The 22,629-nt window shown below is 41.6% G+C and overlaps 1 protein-coding gene across 3 annotated transcripts; it reads right to left on the bottom strand.

Annotated features, from left to right (window-relative positions):
* Window positions 1-205: 205 nt before the first annotated feature.
* ELF5 (E74 like ETS transcription factor 5) lies at window positions 206-22,079 on the bottom strand. Of its 3 annotated transcripts, none has more exons than XM_075129504.1 (7): window positions 21,408-22,079; window positions 17,312-17,439; window positions 9,895-10,128; window positions 6,208-6,258; window positions 4,669-4,737; window positions 3,313-3,520; window positions 206-2,739 (listed from the first exon to the last, which is right to left on the bottom strand). In XM_075129504.1, exons 2-7 carry the CDS (start codon window positions 17,433-17,435, stop codon window positions 2,643-2,645), a joined length of 783 nt encoding a protein of 260 aa, XP_074985605.1. In that variant the 5' UTR covers window positions 17,436-17,439; window positions 21,408-22,079; the 3' UTR covers window positions 206-2,642. The 3 variants fall into 3 exon arrangements, with proteins under 3 accessions (XP_074985605.1, XP_048710635.2, XP_074985606.1); XM_048854678.2 differs by having other exon boundaries at window positions 3,325-3,520; window positions 21,408-22,078; XM_075129505.1 differs by lacking the exon at window positions 21,408-22,079 and adding an exon at window positions 17,873-17,936.
* Between the last annotated feature and the right edge of the window lie 550 nt (window positions 22,080-22,629).

Below are 22,629 nucleotides of genomic sequence, written 5' to 3' on the forward strand. Positions count from 1 at the left end.
GTTCAGCCATAGTCTTCAAATCATAAATTGAATTGCAAAAGCAACTGAAGGGCACCTTGGTCTACAGCGGTATCTCTGGCATGGCTTGCCTCGGTTTGTTAAACATTTGTTTCAGCTAATAGAGGTTTATGGGCATGCTGTGCGTCATTGACATGAGTTACCAAAAAAACCCAACCCCCAACCAAAAAACTAACAAAGCCACATATCTTACATATTAAATATTTCATTCATTGTTTACAAACTACAAGAGTTGGAAAAGATACACCGTCCAAAAATAGATATTTTACAGTAATTCACATTTTAAAAACACATTTACAGTAAAATTTCACATCTGTGCTTCTTACTCCATACTGCACTTCAGTGCTTCTGATCTCACTGATTTTTCTTCGCTGGTGCTAGTCTAATGGAAATGAGGATTATACAGTACTTCTGAATAGATTCTGCCAGGGATGACTTAACGGTGCCCGACTAGAAAATGCCTGAGCTGTTTCTGCCACTTGTGAAGATGTAGAAAACTCTGCTTGTATTAGCATTGGCCAGGAAGCCTGATCATAATATTTTCATTGTGTGAAATACTTGTAAAATTTAGATTGCATTTAAAAATGTTCAACCTTCAGCTGCATATTGTTTTTTTGGTCCTAAAATGAGGGTTTTTTAGAATCTAGGTTTAATGCCCTTGTCATGGCCATGAATACACCATGATGATATTCTATTTCTGCAAAGTGCTCTCACTTGCTAAGTGATGGGCAGCAGCAGTAACTGGCAGCACTCAAACTTTCTGATACCACTTTGATACATACCCTATCTGTCTCTCTGAAGGGCTTATCCCGCCTATTCAAAACGTACATAGCAATTAACCAAAATAAAAACAAACGCTACTTTGAATAACTGCAACAACAGGAATCCATTCACAAAGATACACAATTTCTGAAGGAAGCTGGGAAACAAAGTGAGAGGAATTTCTCTTGTGACCCTTAGGGCTTGATCTTGCATCCTGTAGCAGGGGTCAAGCCCAAGAAGCGCATCTCCAATGGCTACTACAGTCAACTGAATCCATACTGCTCCACATTGACTTCCCAGGATCCTGAGCACAGCACCAACCTAAACAGCATTGCAGCATTTAGCTTGGTGCTTACTTAGTTGGCTAATCCTGACTAATGGGACCACCACCCAAGTCTTTATGAACAAAAGGAAAAATTGTTACCAGTAAAAAAGAAACAGACTCATGTGTGAAAGGGAAAGTAATGATAACACACAGCACTACATTCAGGTTCCACAGAGAAACACGCAGAAGAGCGACTCATTTGAAAACAAGACCAGAACCTCATTTATACTCTCAAAATGCCACCTGAGGTAGTACTAAAAGGGGATTCCTGAGCCCTTGAGGTGGAAAGGGCAATATTTTTGTTAAACTATAGTACATCTATGAAGCTTTCAAAAATATCATTGAATTGTTCAGATACTACCTTCTACTCTAACAAATGTACCCATTGGTTGAAATCTGAGCAGTCAAGGGCATTTAGCTACACATTAACTTTAATAAAAGATGTGTGGCTCTATGCTGTAGACTGCTTTGAAGTTCTCAGCCATTCTCTGTAGAGATTTGGGTGAATTTTTTATACAGTTTTCAACAAATATTCATTTGCAACTGTTCTAACGATGCTTGCTCCCTTTCAGGCTTACTTTCCCCAAGCACTGAAGTTTCACTTTCATGGAGGTTCATAGAAAGAAAAGTTCAAATTCCCATGTAAGTGTTTGTGGAAAGTCAATTTTTAGTTCATAGATAAATAGTTGCACCAAAAGTACTTGCAGTAAGAGTTATGCCAACCCAATCAAGGAACAGAATTAATACCATGTGATCAATCACAACTAATTAACAAAACTTGCAATGAACCATTCATAGTATGTACAGTAAAATCTGCAAAATACATTTGCAGAAGTCAAATTAGTAGCTAAGTGAGGAAATCAGATTAGTGCTTAAAACCCTGTTTTTCTTATGGATGACTGGCTTGATTGGACAGATTAATTCTGTGGATATATGGGGGGGACTCTCATCTGGCCAGATCTTCCACCACCAAGGAGTGTAGCAGACCTAAGAATCGGACCCTTGGAACACAGGCTGACCACAATGGTATTGTCTCTAAATGAACCAAAATACTGACTTTCTAACCAAGGGAAGGAAAAAAAGACCGTATGTTCTGTAAAATATTTAACAACCTTTTTGCTCATGCACGCGCGCACACACACAAAATCCTCACCAACTTCTTTTAAATGTCAGCAGGAAGCAAGAATTTCATACTGAGAGCTGATAGGCAACAACAAAAGATAGCCCTTGTTGGCATAGGAAGAGGTGCCACAGATAAAAACAATTCCTCTCAAGAAAACCTTGAGCTGCATCACAAGTGTTATTTTCATAAGAGCTATGCATGAGCTAATGCTGGTCACAAAGTATACAGTGGGGAAGAGCCACCCCATTCATGTGCTGTCATGTGTTGCTCTGGCCAGTCTCTCAGAAACAGTTGTCAGCTCCAGACTGGAGTAGAGGAGAGATGCAGGAGAAAAATTCCTTCTCTCAAATGTCTACTGCAGTCAGACACTATGTTGCAGATTGCATAATCAGTCTGATGAATGGGACAGTTAGTTCAGAGCTTGTTCTCCTGCCACCCATGGGCGTTCTTTCCAAACTTGTACACTAGCCTTCTGTCTATGCGTTCCAAAATTCCAGTTTTATAATAATACCTGCAGTAACAAAACATAAGTGGTATTTACTTTAAAGGAATCGTTCCCAAGTAATACACGATAGAAACATAACAGAGCAGTCAATCTGATGTTTTCCATCAAACAGCAATCCTTTCTTTCTGTTAAATGGATATTTTCACACCCCCAGATCAGCTTGCATTATAGAGTTTAAAGCTTTCCCAGACTTCATGAAGGGTGAAATTTGCTCCTTTTAAAACAAACATTGCATGTGTGTTTTTGCTTCTAAGATGACCACAGTTCAGAATGAACTGCTAGGATTATTGCCAAAGCAATAGAATTATTGCCAAAGCAAAGGAAAGGTAGATAGTGTCACATTACAAGCCATGGGCCAAATTCTCAGCCCGTGTAAGTCAGAATAGCTCCATTGCCTTCCATGGAGTTATGCTGATTTATACCAGGCGACAATCTGGCCCTGTAATCTTATCTGTAACCAAAAGAGCCATGATTCTGTCTCTTGACGTTTGGATAATACACTAAAAAGCTATGCAATCAATATAATTGTGTGAAATGGACTCATATAACACACTATGAGTAATGTGGTGGCATTTTCACCTATTAACGCACCGGAGAGCTCTGCTCAGTTTTTCATATGTCATTCTGTCGTTTCGCTTTCTTTGTCCCCACATCTTTGCCAGGGCTTCTGACTTAACAACTCGAAAGATGCCTTGTTCTCTGTCCTCCCAATCGAGAATGCCACAATTTTCTTCTGGAGACAGGAGAAGGTCTCTTACAAATTCCCACAAGTGAGAACTCTGCAGGCCTTCAGCAGGAAAAGGACAGAAGATTAACAGACTTTCAGAGATGCAGTACTATAACCATAGAAATAATCAGTACAGCAGGTTTGTCAGACTGTGCTCAAGATCTTTAACCACTTATATCTGGAATCCATTTTGCTTACAAAATCAAGTGCATTGCTTATCTGTAAGCAGAATCAAATTATCTGCTGCAGACTGACCTTGAAAAGGAACTAATTCTAGAATCTGTCTTTTACCCCAGTAAAATTTTGAATTTTTGTCCTTTAAAAAGTTGGGATGAAGTTGCATCCTTGACAGGTTTAGCCTCCAGGAATCAGTATGGATTTCCACAGAATAGTAATGGAACTCCCTAATAAAGGACAGCTGGATTTGGGGATTGTTTTTAAAGCCCATCTTTAGATTAATTTCAAAAGGTTTGACGTGAATTTAGTGCTGGTAAAAGGTTGTGGATTAACAGCTGTGATCAAATTCCCCTTTATCCATGAACATTTACAGCACTGGCAGCAGGTGAGCAAACTTCCCCTCACAGGTCGATTTCTCTGGGGTGCTACAATTTAAGCCTGAGGCTTGCCTGAGTTCCAAATGTTCTGGAAGGGACAAGAATCTCCTAAGAAAGTGGCCACACCTGGTTACCGTGTGCGCATGAATGTGTCACGCTTAAGGAGATTCTGAGTAAGTAATGTTTCAGGAACCAGGCAAATGGTGAAGCTGCAAACCCAATATTACCAACCTCAAGCATTCAGAAGTCTTCAGCCAGGCCTTCCAAAATCATGAGTGGCTTCAAAAAAATCCTGAGGTTTTTTTTTTTTAAATAAATTCATTTGGGTTTGTTTATTTGCCTCCTGGATTTTGAGCCTTTAGGTTACACTCAGTTTTCGTTTTCCAGCTTCTCTCCACAACTCTGAAGGCTAGAAGCTCACTTTTTTAATAAAATGAAAGCTGAGATTCTTTTGATTCCAGGCAAGCACCCATGTAACGAGACTCATGCTACAATTGTGAGAGATGGCAACACTGTACCAACCACCACTTTATGTTTTGCTTATCTGGGGTATCGCTAAGTGATTCACCCCTCTGTGACAAGCATTTAAAACCAGGGCTTTATACATCTCGTAATCTTTCAAGCACAAGTTCTGCATTGCAAATATATACCTACTTGTTCTACCACGGCTGTGACATTCTTGACTCTTCGTGCCCCCTGTTCTCAGGCATGCCTTATCATTGTCTGGAACAGAATTACAAAATAACATGACACGTGAAGGAGGAGGAATTAGAATCTGGTGATAATGTGGTCAAAAGGGCAATGTGTTCACCTACTCAAATGTCATGCAACATTGAGTCAAACTGGGGATGTGATCTGTTGTTAAAGTTATCTTTTAATAAAAAATAAACAGCTTTATCATAAAGATAAACCAAAATGAATAATTAACTTGCAGTGGAACAATTTGACAGAGACAAGCACCACAAAGAAAAAAAAAAGAATGAAACCATTTTACATATCATCTAAAGTATGTCTGGATAATTTGGTTTTAGGGAATTTAGGACTGTCTTCAACAACTGCATATACATCTGTGATGTGAAACCTGGGACTCTCCTGGCTTAGCACTCAGCCTACACTGTGGTTGAGGGTTCATATGGCCAAAGTGCTACAGCAATAGAGGAATGTGAGATTTGGCAACAACACTGCAGGGATGCAAGCCATATCACCCAATTAGAGAAAGGGGGCCTGTCATGATATTGCTGTGACATAAGCAGAGCTGGTCAGAAGAGGGGACTGAAGGAGGAATCTCAAAGGCTGATTAACACTACTAGTTCTGCAACTTCTACAAATCAGCAGATCTGTCCTGCCTTGCACACGGATAACAAGTTCTTCAAGATGAGTATTGGGGCTCTCTCTCTGTAGCAGTGGTACTAAAACAAAGAAAACCTGGAAAGCCACTTCCCTGAATGGAGTAGCAGAGAGCTACAAAATAATCAAGGTGGGAAACATTTTATGATGCCTGGGGTCAGAACTTTGCATTATTGTGCAACCCACTCTTCAGTGTGTGTGTGTGTGTGTGTGTGTTAGATGTTCCTTTTGAAGGGCTGATCCCCCGGGGTTTCTGAGTTTGCTGCAGCCTCTTGTGAGAGTTCTTAGTCTTGAGTTGAAAAAGAGACTCATTCTTTTCGTGCTGAAATTCTGGAATTGAGATCCTCCTGCCAGCCCAAATGGCATTAACTAGAATTACATACGAGACAATGCCACATCACCATCACCACGTGATGGCAGGACAATGCACCAGTGTGCTTCCCTACCCACTTCCTGGAGTGACATTTTGGCACCTCTGGTCATTTGTTCAGTGCACTCTGTACTGCCTTGAAACATGTGATCCTGTGTCAGAGGGTTTTCCACACTGCCTATAGCCAGGCAGAACACGAGTAAGCCCAGGCATACCCAGGGACTCTGCCTCAGTGATAGCGCTAGGTCCTTAGTGGAAAGGGGAAAAAGGAGCCAATGTTGGGAACCTCATCAGTCTTTCCCTACCCACCACAAGAGTCTTTCATTTAAAGCATTCAAGTGGAGACAATTTTTGGAGTATTTTCTCACTTGTAAAAATCCCTTGAACTGCTGCCTCTGGAAGTATTGCTAATCATAGAACACACCGCATCTTTCCTAGTGAATAGAGCTTTGCATGTACAAAACAAGGTTACTTACAATCTTTGATAGGTGGCTTGGTTTCTTCAATGTCATTAAAAAAGGAAATGCCTGTGGGGAGGAAAACATGTAATCCAGTGTTCAATTCTCTCGTCACACACTGTGCAGAACGACTTTACGTTGAACCTTAAGGCACAGCTAGAGCCCTTTCCCCACTATATTAGAATGTCTGGATATAAACTCACAATAGAGAATATAGAAACATATAAATTGCAACAAGGAAGATTAGTCTCCTGTCTATGCAAAGCCTGCTGCTAAAGATCAGCTTTCCAGCCCACTTCTCTGACCTTGTCACAACTATCTTCAGATCCCTTCACTGGCTTCCTCTTACTTCCCATATCAAGGTCAACCTCCTCATCCTTGTCTTCAAGGCGAAGACAAGGTATCACCTACTTCAGCATGCTTCTCTGCTCTCATTACCTCTTAATGGCCCTGATGTGCTCTTTTTGGCTTGTGCCATGCTTCCTGTCTACCTGATCCTTTTGTATCTTTCTCCAGCTCTCACTTTTGCCATTTTCCTTATTGTCCTGTACACTTTGATTAGTCCCTCTTCCTTCATCAGATCTCTCCTTAAAAGCCCATTTCTTCACTTCTCCCTCCACTACTTCAAGCAGAGATCCTCTATTGTAGCAAACTCCATAGCGCAGCAGCATCTCTATACAGCAGCAAGAGTGCTCAGACTATTAAATAAACATATTACATACCAAAGACCCCTTCAGTGAAAGAAAATTCAGGTTGCAAAATCCGGCACTCAGTTTAGGCAATGCCAAAGTTAAGGTTGCCTGTATAACCATAATTTGCCCTCTTTGTGCATATGCATTATGATAAGGCCTTTAATTGCATAATCACATATGGGTTTTTTTCTATAGGACCCCAACCTAATTCAGTGCACAGGATGGATGATGCACACTGAATAAGCAGCTATTTAGGTATTTCTCATCATTTTTCATCACAGGCCTTATTTACTGCACACCATTCAACACCAGTGTTCCCTCTAATTTTTCCCACCCATGTGTGGAATGAATTTTGTTATGTGCACCAATATGGAGGTGATGGGTGACACATGCCTCCATATAGGTGCACATAACAAAATTCATGTGGTGGGGTTGGGGCTGAGGGGTTCAGAGTGTGGGAGGGGGCTCAGGGCTGGGGCAGAGGGTTGGGGTGGGGGGTAAGGGCTCCGGCTCGGGGTAAGGGTTCTGGGGTGCTGCTGGGGATGAGGGGGCTCAGGGCTGGGGCAGAGGGTTGGGGTGTGGAGGGAGGGGGTGAGGGCTCCGGCTGGGGGTGCGGGCTCTGGGGTGGGGCCGGGGATGAGGGGTTTGGTGTGCAGGCTGCCTCGGCTGCGATGGGAAGAGAGGACTCCCCCCAACTCTCTCTCCCTGCAGCAGTACCTGGGCTAGGTGGGAGGGGTGCCTCTCCCATGGCCCCAACCCAGCCTGGGCCAGACCGGCTGTGGGAGAGGCACCCTTCCCCCGGCCCCAACGCGCTGCGGCCCAGAGTGCGCCCAGCGCTCGCTCCGCATTAGGAGACTCCCTGGCTGTTGTCTGGGTGAGCCGGGGGAGCATGCTTAGCTGCTGCGCAGGGCATAATGGCAAAGCGCCGCGCCTCCTGTTTCATGCACGGTGCGTTTGAGTCGCACTGCTGCCACTGTGTCAGAGCCTCGGCAAGAGCGGGGCTTGGAAGCGTGCGTTTCGGCTGAACGAGGCCCTGCGCAGCAAGTCCGGCCCGGGCTGGGTTGGGGCTGTGGGAGAGATGCCTCTCCCCTGGCCACGGCAGGCCCATGGCTGGTCTGGTTCTGTGGGAGAGGAATCTCTCCCTGCTGCAGCCCTGAGCGCCTCTTGTGGCGCTTAATAGGTTGCTGTGCAGCCGCACAGTTTAGAGGGAACTTAGTTCAACACCTGCACTTTGTACAGAACTGTTAATTTCATCATGGGTTTTCCTGTGGTGCTCAATGGGATGTGTATTCCTAAATCCTTTAGGTGCTTTTGAAAGTCTCCTCTCAAGTGACTTGCCCAGCAGCACATAGGAATTCTATGGCAGAGGCAGGGATAAAAGCCAATATTCCAGAGCAGCAGTCGACTGCCTAAAAACACAAGACCATTTTTTCTCCTGCAGTCCCGTCTCATTCACCACCCACATTCTAACTTCTGCAACCAGTATGACAGGGTTCCTGTGGACAGCAGCCTCATTTACTGCACAACCCTGATTCATCCTCAGAGCATCAACTCCTAGCATGTCCCTTCACCAACTCATCCCCAATTCTTCTTCTCCCCCTCAGCCTGTCCGTGTCCCCCTCATGTGTATTGCCCCCAACCTGTCCCTGTCCTCTGCTCCTAGCCCATTCCTTGTGCGCCCTGTCCTCCGTCTGCTCACCACCTATCTGCATTGGAGTCAAGCTGTTTTCCCTTCTCCTCTGGGATGTGAATGTGGGGAACATGGCACGCACTACCTGCTCTCAGTTCCTGGGCCTGGAGCCACAGTGGCTCCCAACAGTAAGGAGCAAGTGCAAGGAAAGGCCTGCACTGTCAGTCACTCATGGCCCTCCAGGGGCTGTTCTAGCAGCCAGGTATTGCTAGAGTGGAGGGATGCTTAGGCCATGCCCCTTTTTGCCATGGACATACCTACTACATCAGTTGCCAGCAGCCCTATGACAACTCGACACCACTCAACAATTCTCCTAGACCAGGAGAATCCCGAAGTAGCCAGGTAAGCCAGCTTTAGGAAAGCCTTGAATCACTGAGAGGCACAAAGCAGCTGGAATGCATTGCAGGATTGGGTCTAGCTCTATAAATAATTACCCAACAATGTATAATCCATCTGGAGATGGGAAAAATAGTGTGGCACTGGAGTAGACTTGCTAAGTCTCCCTGTCCTGGTCAACGAAAAGTCAGTCGTCTAAATTATCATCAGAACTGAACCCTACAGAACCATCCTATTAATCTCCTGGAATCTAAAATAAAGGCTAGCTGTAGAAGAAATTTCACTTTCCTTCAATTATGCCAGGCAGGCAATAGTTTAGAAGTTTATGAGCCTAAATTCACTTAAGCAGCAATAAATCTTTTAATCTTTTAGGAAGCAAAAAATGAGGTGGAAAATCAGTAAAGAAAACTGATTATATTTGAGAATAATGGCAAGTATATTAATGAGGGTCTCATATTTGTATTATACATTATACTGATAGCATGTGCCAAACAAAACATCATGCCCACCATCAGATAAACAGTGCAACCTCTGATGTTTTGAGAGGAACACAGTAGCAGTATATTGTGTTGGTCTATGTTAAATGGCCTTAGTCCAGTTTGGTGGGCTCAGTCCAGTTCTACCTGAGCTAAAACACCACATTTTGCATCCAGGACAGTCTCAGTGGAGAAGCCAAGAACTGAAGGGGCCATGGAGTATGAACTATGGTCTTACTCCTACAGCTGAACCTGTCAAGTCAGGCTTGAGTGACATTGAGGGGGCACAGTTGGGAAGCCAGTAACCTTGTTGCCTATGCTATCTTCTATCTGTTGCATTTCTAATCTGCTGATCATTGTAGTATCTAGACACCAGATGTGCTTTGCCTCTTCTGTGAATAAATAAGGGACTTTAGTCCCAGGGCTGTCAGGCAAGCACCTTCCACTAGCATAAAGTTCACACAAAATTTGAAGCATTTTTTGTTTTGCATTCAATCTCTGAAACACTAACCATGTATCCTGATGTTCTGTAAGATGAAATAAAGGTATTCGCCACAAACGCCGGCAGCATCTGTGAACTCCTCCTGGGTCATGTTACACAGCTGTAAGCCATTAATATTAAAGTGAGAAAAGGAGATGCAGTTGGCGTCTAACTTGTATTGGTCACAGCAAAACTGCAGCCACTCACAGACATTGTGTTTACTCCAGTATTCCGGGTGAATAGATGTCCAGCAAGAATCGCCGACTGCAAGAGATTCAGCAGGAGAGAGAAATGAAGCTGAAATACTTACATTCTGAAATTCTTTCCAAAAAGCATGTTCCAAACAAGAGTCGTTCCTGTACCTTATTCTAGTAAAACCACAAGCTTCCTCAATTATTCCTTTTAATATTGTCTACTTATGTTTTGATGCCTAGTATTACAGCCTTTTGCACCTAAGGTATTATTATTAATTATTATGTAGAACATTATTATAGGAGGATCTCAAAAGCACATTCCTCTCAATCTATCACACCCCAAGTGTGATACACAAGATGAAACACTGACCCAAAGTGAGAGGCACAAAAAATATCAATGCAGGATAATTAAAATACTGTGGGATCAAATCCTTTAGCATGAATAACTCTCTTTCTCGCCTAAATTTCATGGTTATTTCCTTCTGATGTAAATAAATTGTCAACAAAAAAAGTGAAGGGACACCAAATTTCTCTGGTGCATAGTACATTTTGCAATAAAAATGAGCAATGTTTCTCATAATGAGAGGCTGAGTCACTTGAGAGATGTCTCAAAGCACGCTACAAGCCTTAAAGAAACCTAACAATACCCCTGGCAAGTAGGTAAATATTGTAAGTTTATTACTAAGGGAAATGCTTGTTTTCACAGCTATACCCAGCAAGTTATCATCACGCAATTCATCCTGAAGTACATAGTAAGTGTTAGGGTTTTGTGAACCTTTTTTTAACTTGTTATATTAGAGACTGCCACTAGATGGTCCAATGTGTAGTTCCCGGCAAAGTTCTTTTTAGGGAAGCATCTCTGACAGATAAAGGAAAGAGAGGTTTCAGAGGAACAGCCGTGTTAGTCTGTATTCGCAAAAAGAAAAGGAGTACTTGTGGCACCTTAGAGACTAACCAATTTATTTGAGCATGAGCTTTCGTGAGCTACAGCTCACATGCTAGTTGAACGGGTAGGCAAATTTTAGTCTAAAATATTTCAGTCAAAAGTGTCAACATTTTTTCAACAAATGTGAAAAAGTTTCTCAATCAGCAAAAGAGTTAGTGAGAAAATCTTGTTGCTATTATTTTATCATAAAACCTGAACATTATTTTTTCTGTGATTTGTTTGTAGAGTAGTTTTTTTTAAAAACTAGTTCTGATGCTGAAAGTAGGAGCAGTGTAACAAAGGCACACGCTGTAGTCAACAGACATTATTACTATATAGATCACATATACAGGGGAGCTGGGATTTGAATACTGTATCTTTAGATGTAAACACAGATCTCTACCACTTGAGCTAACAGAGAACATCTGTAGCTAACTGTAATAGGAGGCTTTGTACCTGCAAACCAGATACTAGAGGGAAACGTACATGGAAAAGGCCTTCATCTTGCAAGCAGCTCCCACTGGATATCTGTGCAGGTGCAGCCTGTATGGAGCAACTGCTAGAATGTCCTTTAGCTTTGGATGCATTTTACTAAAGCCTGTGAAAAATCGAAACAAAATTCTGCCTCCTAGACTCATTATTTCTATTAACTCGCTGGACAAACTATTTTAGTTATACTCAGACAGATTCTGTTTGTTATACTGGAGTCCTTGAGGAAAAGTAATGATTTGCCTCAGGAGAGATTCTGGGCCAGTGACAGAAATATCAGCCTTTGAGACTATTGCTCTATTCATTTTAAAAGAGCTATGCCAATTTAAACCATCTGAGGCTCTGGCTCTCTACTAATCATGACTGAGCAAACACATGACAGTAAATAGCCAGGGAAAGGCACGTAACTACCATAGGGATGAAAATATTATACTTATCTAGGAAAGTAGTTAGATTAGATTGATACTGTTTCCTTTCTGTTCACATCTCATCTGAAAGCATCTTTTGTCTCATTTTAGATTTCCTAATTCTTCTTTCCAATCAATCAGCCAGGATTTATTATTTCATGTTCAGATTACATTTTTAACCCCATACATTTAGTTTTGGGACACCGTTTGTATGAAAAATATATGCAATATACAATCAGATGGCAGTGCATGCAAACAATATGAACTGTAATTTTTTTTGTCATCAGCCTCGCCAGGCAGTTTACTTCAGGGTGTAAATGCTGCTGTTGTTTTAGACTTAATTGCCCCAATGAAATTAATGGAATGGTTCAAAATTGTGACAATGTCTGAAACACGGATCTTGCATGCTAAATGGATTTCTATAATATAACTAAGATCTTTTTCATTAAGTTTTAAAACTTACAGGACAAGTGTGTTCTTTCATGTACTGTAAATATCTCCATTTATTTGTGCATATAGAATTAAAATAATGCTGAACGTATTCTTCAGTGTCATAGACCCCATGAGGATCTATCATCCCATCCAAGGGAGGCAGTCTAGAAAGGAGGAGATGTGGGCAAAAGACGCAAACTTTGGATCTGAGTTTTGGACTCTCAAACCTTTGAGGATATTTGAATCTGAGATTTTGTTTGGTCCTTTATAAAGAAAGAAGTCAGCTGTGGCCTACAGGTGGACACTGGATCAGATTCTATAGGCCCTGGAACTGTGTGTATAGCTGTGCCAGAGGATGATTGAGTCGTGGTGGGAGAGAAGTAGTTGTACAGCCACCATCCCCCCTCAGGCCTTTTGCTGGAGAAGGGCAGCTTTGCTGAAGAAGGGCAGAAGCTTTGCTGGAGAAGGGCAGCTTGAAAGTCAGCTGTGCTTCACCGGAACCCTGTCTCTGGAGGCTAGCCAGAAGAGGCATAGAAACAGTGTTGGGGACTGTGAGGGCTGGCTCCAGGCCTCCTGGCAGAATGGGAAAAGGGTAGCCTACCTTATTCCCAAATCAGGTGGAGGCACCAAGGCATGAATCCAGCCCTATATTTTTGGTGTTGTCTTGTTTGAACCTTTGGGATCCTTGAGCTGTTTGGATTTTTTTCTGCTTATGTAGGAGATGGGGTGAGGGTCAAGGCCACAACTTCCTTCCAATGTGTTGAAGAGTTAAATGAAGTTTGCTCCTTTGGTATATCTATTTTTAATTCCCTTAGGGCAGGGATCAGCAACCTTTGGCCCGCGGCTCGCCAGGATAAGCCCCCTGGTGGGGCGGGCTGGTTTGTTTACCTGCCGTGTCAGCAGGTCGGCCGATCGCAGCTCCCACTTGCCGCGGTTCGCCGCTCCAGGCCAATGGGGGCTGCGGGAAGCAGTGCGGGCCGAGGGATGTGCTGGCCGCTGCTTCCCACGGCCCCCATTGGCCTGGAGAGGCAAACCGCGGCAAGTGGGAGCTGCAGTCGGCCAAACCTGCGGACACGGCAGGTAAACAAACCAGCCCGCCCCGCCAGGGGGCTTACCCTGGTGGCTGTGTGACGATCCCTGCCTTAGGGTAACATGAAATAAAAGCAACTGTTCCTCTTAACTGTTCCAGTTAAAAAATACAGTAAGTAACTTTGAAATACTTAAGCAACTGGTTCTGAAATTTTGATTTGACTTGACCGTGATAAATATCAGCTTTGCTGGCAATATAAAGGCCATAGCGTGTTCCTTTCATGGAACAGTTCTTGTCAGGATTAGCTTCTCTATTGGCTTCTAAAAAGATAGGATTCTTTTTGGAAGTCAGAAAATATTCTAAGGCCCCAAAAAGTGCTGACATATGTCACGGGCACTCAGAAGGTGTTGACATGAAGGTCTGGCATTTTCAAAAGCGCTCTTCCTTTACTCCTTACACTGAAGTTTAGCTCCTGAGTAGCATTCTCTTCTGTTGGGGTATGCATTGTAACAAAAGATTATGCAATTTGGAATACTCTTCTGGAAGAAAGATCAGCAATAGGACAGAGCCTCCACAGGAGATGTACACATTTCCTTTGAGTGGGAGAGAAAGGACCAGATACGTTTTCCTTGCTGTGTAGTGAAATTCTAAGTGAAAAGTATCCAGGTGAGATAAGGTGGGGGGAGCAAATAAATCACTCAGCAGCCAGCACAGAAACATTTTAGAAGTGTGCCTAGAACTAGAGGGGGGCTGGAACAATTTTTATAGTAGAGGTGTTGAGAACCTTTGAACCAAACAGTAAACCCCATATATAATGGAAACCACTTCAAGCCAGGGGGTGCTGCAGCCCCCTGATGCAGCCCTAGTTTCAGCACCTATGACTACAGGTCTCTAGGGGAGAGGGGAAGTTGAAAGCAGAGATAAGTGGGAGCCACAGAGTTCCAACCATGACTTGGACCTTTCCGGAGTTGTGGTAACAAGGATCAAAGACTTAGTGTAGATAGGACTCAAGCAGGCACAGGGATTTTTACCACTGACTTCTATAACCGTGCTCTGTACTCAAGGCAGTATGGGATACCTGTTCAGATTTTCCCAGAATGCACTGGTTCAGGCACAGCTGTACTGACAAACCAACAAGATATACATGTTAGTGCAGGGAAAAACGCTGCTTTATCGACATCAGATGAATGTAGCAGAGCCTGATTACATATAACATGTTTGTCCGTACAGTAGATCAATTCTATAGCCCTTTTCCATAGACCAGTTCCACGCTGTAAGAGAAAGTGAGCTAGAATCTTACAAGACATAATTCTGTGTAAATACAGGTGGTTTATCCCTAGCATGGTTCTAACTGTGATGAGACCAGAGCTGCACTTTGCACTCAGTCATCTCAGAAATTCTGCCTGTCTCATTACAGGCTCCTGCAGTTTTGTCAAGTCTTCTCCACTATTTTATGTGAGGAGGAACTCAGCTCACACTTGCGTATTCGAAGTCCTATGGTACTTTTTTCCAAGAAGTATAAGTATCTTGACTCTTATCTTGGCCAGATTACAGTCTGGGGAAAACCTTACTGTGTTGGCCTAAATGCCTCTCATGCTTCAGATCAATGAAGTATTTGTCTTCCTTTTCGATCCTAAGTCTACTTGTATAGCATTGCTAGCACTGATATAATATAAATATGCGTGAAATTTATTCCTGGGCTACTGGGGAAGGGAAAAAAAGTGAAAACAATGTAGTTGGTTCTATAAGAATGTTTTAAATCAGCTCACGGGAAAAGTTATTGCAGCCCTAAAGGATGCTAGAAATGTGTCAAAGCATCCAACACTGAGCAATCCTAGGGAGAAAAGTGGAAGGGGAGATGCAGCTGCAGACAGGGTCAAATGAAGGCCAAGTACATACCCTGCCCAACCCATTTTAGTATGCAATCTCAGGTAGAATCACAGCACAAAGTGGAATTGATGTAAGCTTATGAAACATTTCAATTACTTTACAGTAGACAGTCTAATGTTCTTGCAGTGTCTATGTGCAATACTGACCTTTAACTAGATGGAGTCTGAACTGCACAACTACATGGGTAGAAAATTTTCCAATGGAATGATTTTCCATTGGGAAATACAAAGATTCATTGAAATTGACACATTCCAAAATTTTGTTTAGAAAAAAACTGAAAGATATCTTGATAAGGTTGACATTTATAAGATAAGATAAAATTTAAAAAGTCAAAGCTGAAACAAAACATTGATTTACCTGAAATGAGTCACCCCCTTTCCCCCAAGATTTTGTTTCACAGGAAACTAAGAAATTCTTTGTTTTTGCTTTGATTCCAAATGAAAACAAATTTCAAAATCAGAGAATTTCCCACAAACAAGAACTTCTAGTTCCTGCACAGCACTTGAGATTCTTCTTTAGCTGAAGCGTTAGGGACCTGTGCCCCTTTGGAGCAGATTCTATTTCAAATCACATGGAAAATTTTGAATGGCCAAGATTTGCAGCACAGAAACAAGCATGAAGTCCATGATGATCATAAACTTTCATGGTTTAAACTCTTTGAAACGTGCTGTTCTCCAATACTTAAACTGTCTCATGAGGGGACAAGGTCTGTTCTGTAAGAGCACCAACTTTGTAATTTGAAGGCATAAAAACAGATTTATGGGGGGAAAATATTGCACGAAAACCTGTCAGATCCAAGTTTCACCACAGGCCTGGCTCAGTAACATCAGTGAGATTATGCTTTATTTTCTTTCAGAGCCTGAATATATTCAATGATTTAGCCTGAGGGAGGAGAGGGGAAAAAAAATTCCAGCCATTCAGGAACTGAATCAAATTCTTATGGAAGGAAAAGAATTTCTAATGGGAAATGCTAACTGAACCTCTATAGCAGGGATCTGGTCTGGAAGCATGCCATTTGGAGTGAATTCCTTAAAACTAACTATACTCCCCAGATGAGTCTTGTGGCCTGGTGAAGTGTAGGATCTCCATAAGGACACTGGGGGGAAATTGTACACTAAACATTCAGGAGTTATCAGCAACTAATCCAATGGGGGCATTATTGAGTTAATATTGATGTATTACTACAATCCACAGATGTGTGTTGGTTTTTAAAATCCCAAACCTCACATGTTAACTATGTATTTAACTGGTCATTGCTACTATGGATAATAAATGTATACAAAGTTGCAGAAAATTCAAAGAGATGTCACTCCATCAAACTAAATTACTATTCCATAGTACGGATAACATTCATTGTTAGGCAAAGGGACTTCAAAACAAGTGCTGTGTTTCAAGTGGACAGAGCAAAAGATTGGGAGCCAGGCATACTGGGATCTATTCCTGACTCTGCTTTTGATTCCCTCTGTAACCTAGGGGGACTATCACTGAAATGTTGTGGGTCTCAGTTTGCCTTCTTGCAAAATGAAGATGATAATGCTCAATTGAGAAACTTAATTAATTAATAGCTGAAAAGCACTGGAATTCTTTTGGGGTCACTGGGTGAGATTCAAGAGATCTAGGTTCAATTTCTGGGTCTGCCACAGACTTGCTGAGTGATCTTGAGTAAATCACTTGATTTCTCTGACTCACTTTTCCATCTACAAAATAGGGAGAATGCTTCCCTATTCCACAGGGATGTTGTGATGAGGAATCCATTAAATGTTTATGAGGGCTCCATGCACTACAGTGACATAAGCAACACAAGTCTCTTGTAGATATATGATTCTTCGCTGAAAGGTACTATAGAAGTGCAAACTATTATTGTTGCTATCCATATGCCTGTCTTCCACACCATCAGCTTATGTGCCTGAACAGAGCAGTAATGCTTGAATTAGAGATAAATGTGGCAATAGGCTCAGCAGTGAGCAACACATGCCCAGGCCATTTCCCATCAGAGCCGATTGGAATACCGGTAAATTCAGTCCCCTTTCGGGCACATATTAATTGAACACATCTTTTCAAACTGAGCCTATGTACACACCTGTCTGATGATCAAAGATGGGATAATAGTCCTCAGTTGTCCCAAACAATTCTGTCCAAGACATCAGGGGCTCGCAGAGCATTGTGTTTGGCAGAAAGGTGCTGTGAGTGACCGAGTCCAACATCCCCCTAAAATATTAAGATAATAGTCAAAGCATGGCAAGAAAATGTCAATGACCTGAGTCATAAGGGCACATCCATAACTGCTTTAATGTGGAATGGCATGTACCTGTGAAAAGTACCCTTGGATCTATGCTACATCCACTTAAAGCAGCAGTGAAGGGGTTAGTGAGCTCAACAAGAACATTATCAGTTTAAAAGGATCTGCAAGCAGATTTACGACTCAACATGGATGCGGGTGGTATGAAGTTTTCCCATAGATTCTTGTGTGTATACAGGTGGCAAATGTGTAAAAGCCAAGGGAAGAACAGACCTATAGTACAATACACAGACATATGGTCAGGGTTAGTATCATTAGTTATTGAGATCATTTTTTCATTTATCGAACAAGTCCCTTGACAAACAAATTGTCAAAACATAGTCCTGGACTTAAGGCACTTACAGTGTTAATCAGATACAAGTGCAGACATCAGACAGTCCATGGTTTATGGACAATGTGCAGTATCTGAAAATCAATCACAAACTGGAGTTCAGTTTGTTTCTCGAGCATAGTCACAGCTGGAATTCAAGCAGAAACTTGTTTAATAATAATAGAAAACTTCACTGTGTGACACTTTCATCTCAAACTGGTCTACGGAATAATTGAAAATAATACAATTCTATTGTGAAACAATAAATGGAGAGAGAAATTAAGAGATCAAGGCAAGGGAGAAAAGCTACATTTTCAGATGAGATTTGAAATGAGACATAGTCCATGAAGTAGAGGGATTCAGGAGGACCATTCCAGAGGACAGATGGGCAAATGCACACACACACAGTTTTCCTTAGGTAAGGCTTGGGAGACCCCAACCTTGAGCTCCCGTGTGAACTTTGACTGTTATTGATTCAGTTTTAGTGGTCTGGAAAAAAGCAATGAAATGGAATGAAAATCATTGTGGCTCAGTTCTGCTTTTCCATTTGCAAGAGAATGAGACTGTCACTGTTCCAATGTCTAGTAATAGCTCCATGGATGTGCTTCAGTGAATATACAAGTGCAAAATAAATTGACACAGATTTGACACAATTGTCTCTTGGCTCTTATCTCTTCAAACTTTAGTTTCTTCTGCCTTCCATAACTAACTCCAGATCTGGTCATTCCTAGCAGACAGAAATCTGAGTAAGCTAACATGATCATATATAGTCTTAAAGGATAACATTTAGTATAATGCAAAAAATAAAAAATAGGCATAGGGACCCAGATCCACGCTGTGACAGTTGTATTGCAGTATTGGCCATCTGCTCCATTTGACATAGTTCATTAGTGAACCACTGTAATCTTTGTGCAGAATGGAGGTGGGGGTCAAGGCATTGATGACTGTGGTTAGATGGTTGTAATGCTCTAGCATCTCATCAGCATCTTGGCCTGGAAGGTAGGAGGTTTGTTTACTTAGCATGCTCTGAAAACTCTCCCTTCTTTCTCTAGTGGAATTGAGGGAGAGCCATAATCTTGACCTGGATGAAATGGGAGCAGACCAAGAGAGTGGGAACATTTAGGATGCCCCTCATATTCTCTTTCATACTGAAGATCGGGACATATTCCAGAAACAACACGGACCCAATGTACTGTTCTGATGTGAATGGAACACATGAACATTCGAACACTGTGGATCACTTGAGCTGTTATATTGCCACATTGTTTCTAGTGGACCTAGTGTGATGCTGCTGTTACACGTACAAATGTATTTTGCTAATGAACACCACAATTAAAAATAAAATATCGTACTACAGTACTAATGCAATTCAGACATTTCAGGATTTTATAGGAGCAGAGCTAGTAATGCCACGGCTCAATAATAAATAAATAAAAATAAGGAGACCCATAGTATTTAAGATTAGATTGTACTATGAGTAAGTTAAGTTCTTTCTCCACCAGTAGTAGGCTGCCATACACAGAAATAGGTGCCCTATACTACACTTGTTCAGACACAGGTTAGAAGGGCAGAGCAATGACATGTTTATTACTTCCTGGATGATGCAGGATCTAACATCACACAAAATCCTTCCCTAGTTCTTCTGCAATCAAAGCAATTAAACTACTGTATTTACATCAGATCATGGAAGATTAATATTGCAGGGGTTATGGCAGGTTAGACATAGTGTGCCAACCACACAGAAACAGAGTTTAGTACTGAGATAGAGACTTCATAGAGAAATGGAGAAGAAAACAGGAAGAACTAAGACACCAATGCCCCCAATTCTTCTTCCATCATAGAACACTGATAGGACCATGTAAGCATATCCCACATTAACAGATAATCCCTGTTCAGTGCCCCATAGAAGGGGAATCCTCCCCCCCGACTGACCCTGCTACGATGCACAAGTCCTTCCTAGCACTGTATTTTGCAGTCAGTTTAACCATGTGTATTACAGCAATAATCGTGATACTTAAGCTTCTAAATGGAGCAGCCATTGGCAAACATACACCGGCATGAGCAAAATAAGCAAAAAATACACTAATAAGTGTATCCCATTTCAGGTAGAAGCAAGTCTGATGTCTCCTATGGTAATGGAAGCATATCGATCCAACATACTGTATAAGCTGTTGGAAAATGCAGATGTCTGGGACCACCTCCTGCCTGATTCCTGTACAAGAGTGAATTATTGCTTCCCACACGGGAAAATGTTTTGGGTGAAATCTGGGCACTATTGAAGTCAAAAGGAATTTTTCCATTGACTTCAACAGAGACAGTATTACACCCTTTGTCCCTGTCAATAGCCAAGAGGTGGCAGGACAACAAAAAACAAAACAAACAAAAACCACTTGCAAGTTTCAATGCTGTTTCTAAAAGCACTTTTTACTAGAAATAGATATAATCAGTGGGGGCAGAGGAAATACATCCTCTTTGTAGTGCACATAATTTTGCAGTTTGATTTTTTAAAAACTATATATGTTTAGTGCTAACATTTGGAAATGTGTCACTATTTACATAAGGGAATGTGTTAGCCTTGAAGGGATCTAATCATCCCTTTACCTGGAGTAAGTTTTTGCTAGGCAAGTAAAATATTTTTATAGTTTTTACAGCCTCATTATCATTCTGGTGGGTGAATAGATTTCATGACATGACTAAGAAGTTTTCATGAGGATTTTCCCAGGCTGAAAAGATACATTTTAGGGTAACACCACCACATTAGAAGTGAAGATGGGCCTGATCCAGAACCAAACCCATCAGATTATGGAGAAGTTCAGATCTGAACATACATCTGATCTGTAAGGCTTGGTTTGAACAGATCTTATTTCTCCAAACTGCAAAATTCTAGAAGTTTGATACTTGGCTTGCAGCTATAGTGACAAGGTTGCTACCACAAAAGGGCTTAGCAATATACCATAATAGATGACAAACCTAATTTACAAATGAGAAATTCCCATTTTAGAGAGGTACCTCTACATTTTTATACCATCAGTCCCATATACAACTATATATTTTACAGCTAAATATATTAATTCTCAAAGTCACTAGGAGGATTAATTTATTTTCAAATATTCTAGGCAAACAGAATATTATTGATTTAAGTCATGTCAAATAATTTTGCAGCATTATCCCTGGTATTGTTTATAAACACATGCTATATCTGCTTCCATGTACTCTTAAGGAAAAAAGGGAAGGGGCAGTCACTTGTTTAAACAGGAGATCTTTTCAATGTTAGTTTTGCTCCAGCTGATGCAGGGCTGCAAGAAGCAATTAATTTCCAGACAGGTCTGGATTAGTCAGTTGTTAAAACATATTTGTTGAGGTTCAATTGCTGGGTAGGAGACAAGCATGTCTCAATCAATAATCTATTAAATTGAAATTAAATGGATTGGTCAGAACAAGTGGTTTGAAGCCCAAACACGAATGGCATCAGGGAGGTGACTGATAAATCAGCACAGCACACACGCTGCTTTGGCAGCTGGAAATCTGTTTTACAAATATTGACATCAATAAACAAACTGAGCTTACGTGCAGATGGGTGCTTATTCCCGTCGCAATGTTTAGGTCCAAAAGGAGGTCTCAGAAGCAAGGGGAAAGAGGTGGCTTTCCTGCAGCAACACACAGCACTATGGAAATAAAGCCACCTGCAGTGCTGTGATATATGGAACTCCTCACAGACAGGTTCGTTTGGTTTTTCAGGTTCTTATACACACCCCCTTTGACGACAGTGCTAATACAGAGTGTGACACAGCTGAGGGAAGGGAGGAGAAACGTTCTTAAGTGCAGAACATTTACCTTTATCCTGTATTGTTTAGTCTCCTCTTAAAGTTGTTGACTTTAGTAACTGTAAGTCTTGGGTGACATTAAAAGTCAGGTCTGCATACTTGCCTCAGTGTGGGCGACTTTCCTGCTGGGCCGCCTTTTGGAATCTTGGCACTTAAAAGGGCTATCACATTTTATTTATAAGCCACAAAAAGTACAGAAATTAAGTAGCATTATCCCCATTTTACAAATGAAGAAGTCGAGGAGCAGAGAGATGAAGTGACTTGCCTGAAGTCATCTATCAATTCATCGACAGTGTTGTAAATAGAGCCCTGATCTCCTGGCTCCAAGCCATTCCCTATCCACGAAGCTACCCTGCCTCCCAACAAAAATAGCTGCTGAGGTCCACCGCAAAAGTGGCTGCATTTTAGTAGTGGAGAATTGATTGTAAAGTGTTTTGGGATCCTTTAAAATGAAAGGCTTTGTTGTTAGGAGTGAGAACAGAGACGTTGACAGTGGAGGATGAACTGGACAAAGATGAGCAAAGTCAGCATAAAAGGATAGTTGTTGTGTAACTTAAATTAGTTAAAACTTAGACCAAGCTGGATCTACATATTTTAATTCCTCAGAATTCCAATTCCAATTCCAATTCTTGCTCTCTTAGCAGTGTGTGCGCAGAGGGTAGAGATAAAGATTTAAGCACATATCATGTCAAATCTCCTGTTTCCCCTAGGAGACTCATCTTCCTACGAGTGCAAATGCCAATCTTGTTCTTTACTTTCCTTGGATGTGGTTTGAATTAACCTTTTCTGACTCCAAAAGGTTGGATTCTTGGTGTTGTCATTCAGTGAGAAATGAAAGTAGTGCTATATGTAATGAACGTATCAGTCAGATTTTATGAACAGAAAGAGTCAATTTGCAGGGCACATTTTAAGAGGTTCAGATGTTTATGGCCACTGGAAGGGAAAGTTGGCAAAAAAAGAAGAGC

The sequence above is a fragment of the Caretta caretta genome, chromosome 6 (assembly GCF_965140235.1).
Source record: "Caretta caretta isolate rCarCar2 chromosome 6, rCarCar1.hap1, whole genome shotgun sequence".
NCBI classification, from domain to species: Eukaryota; Metazoa; Chordata; order Testudines; family Cheloniidae; genus Caretta; species Caretta caretta.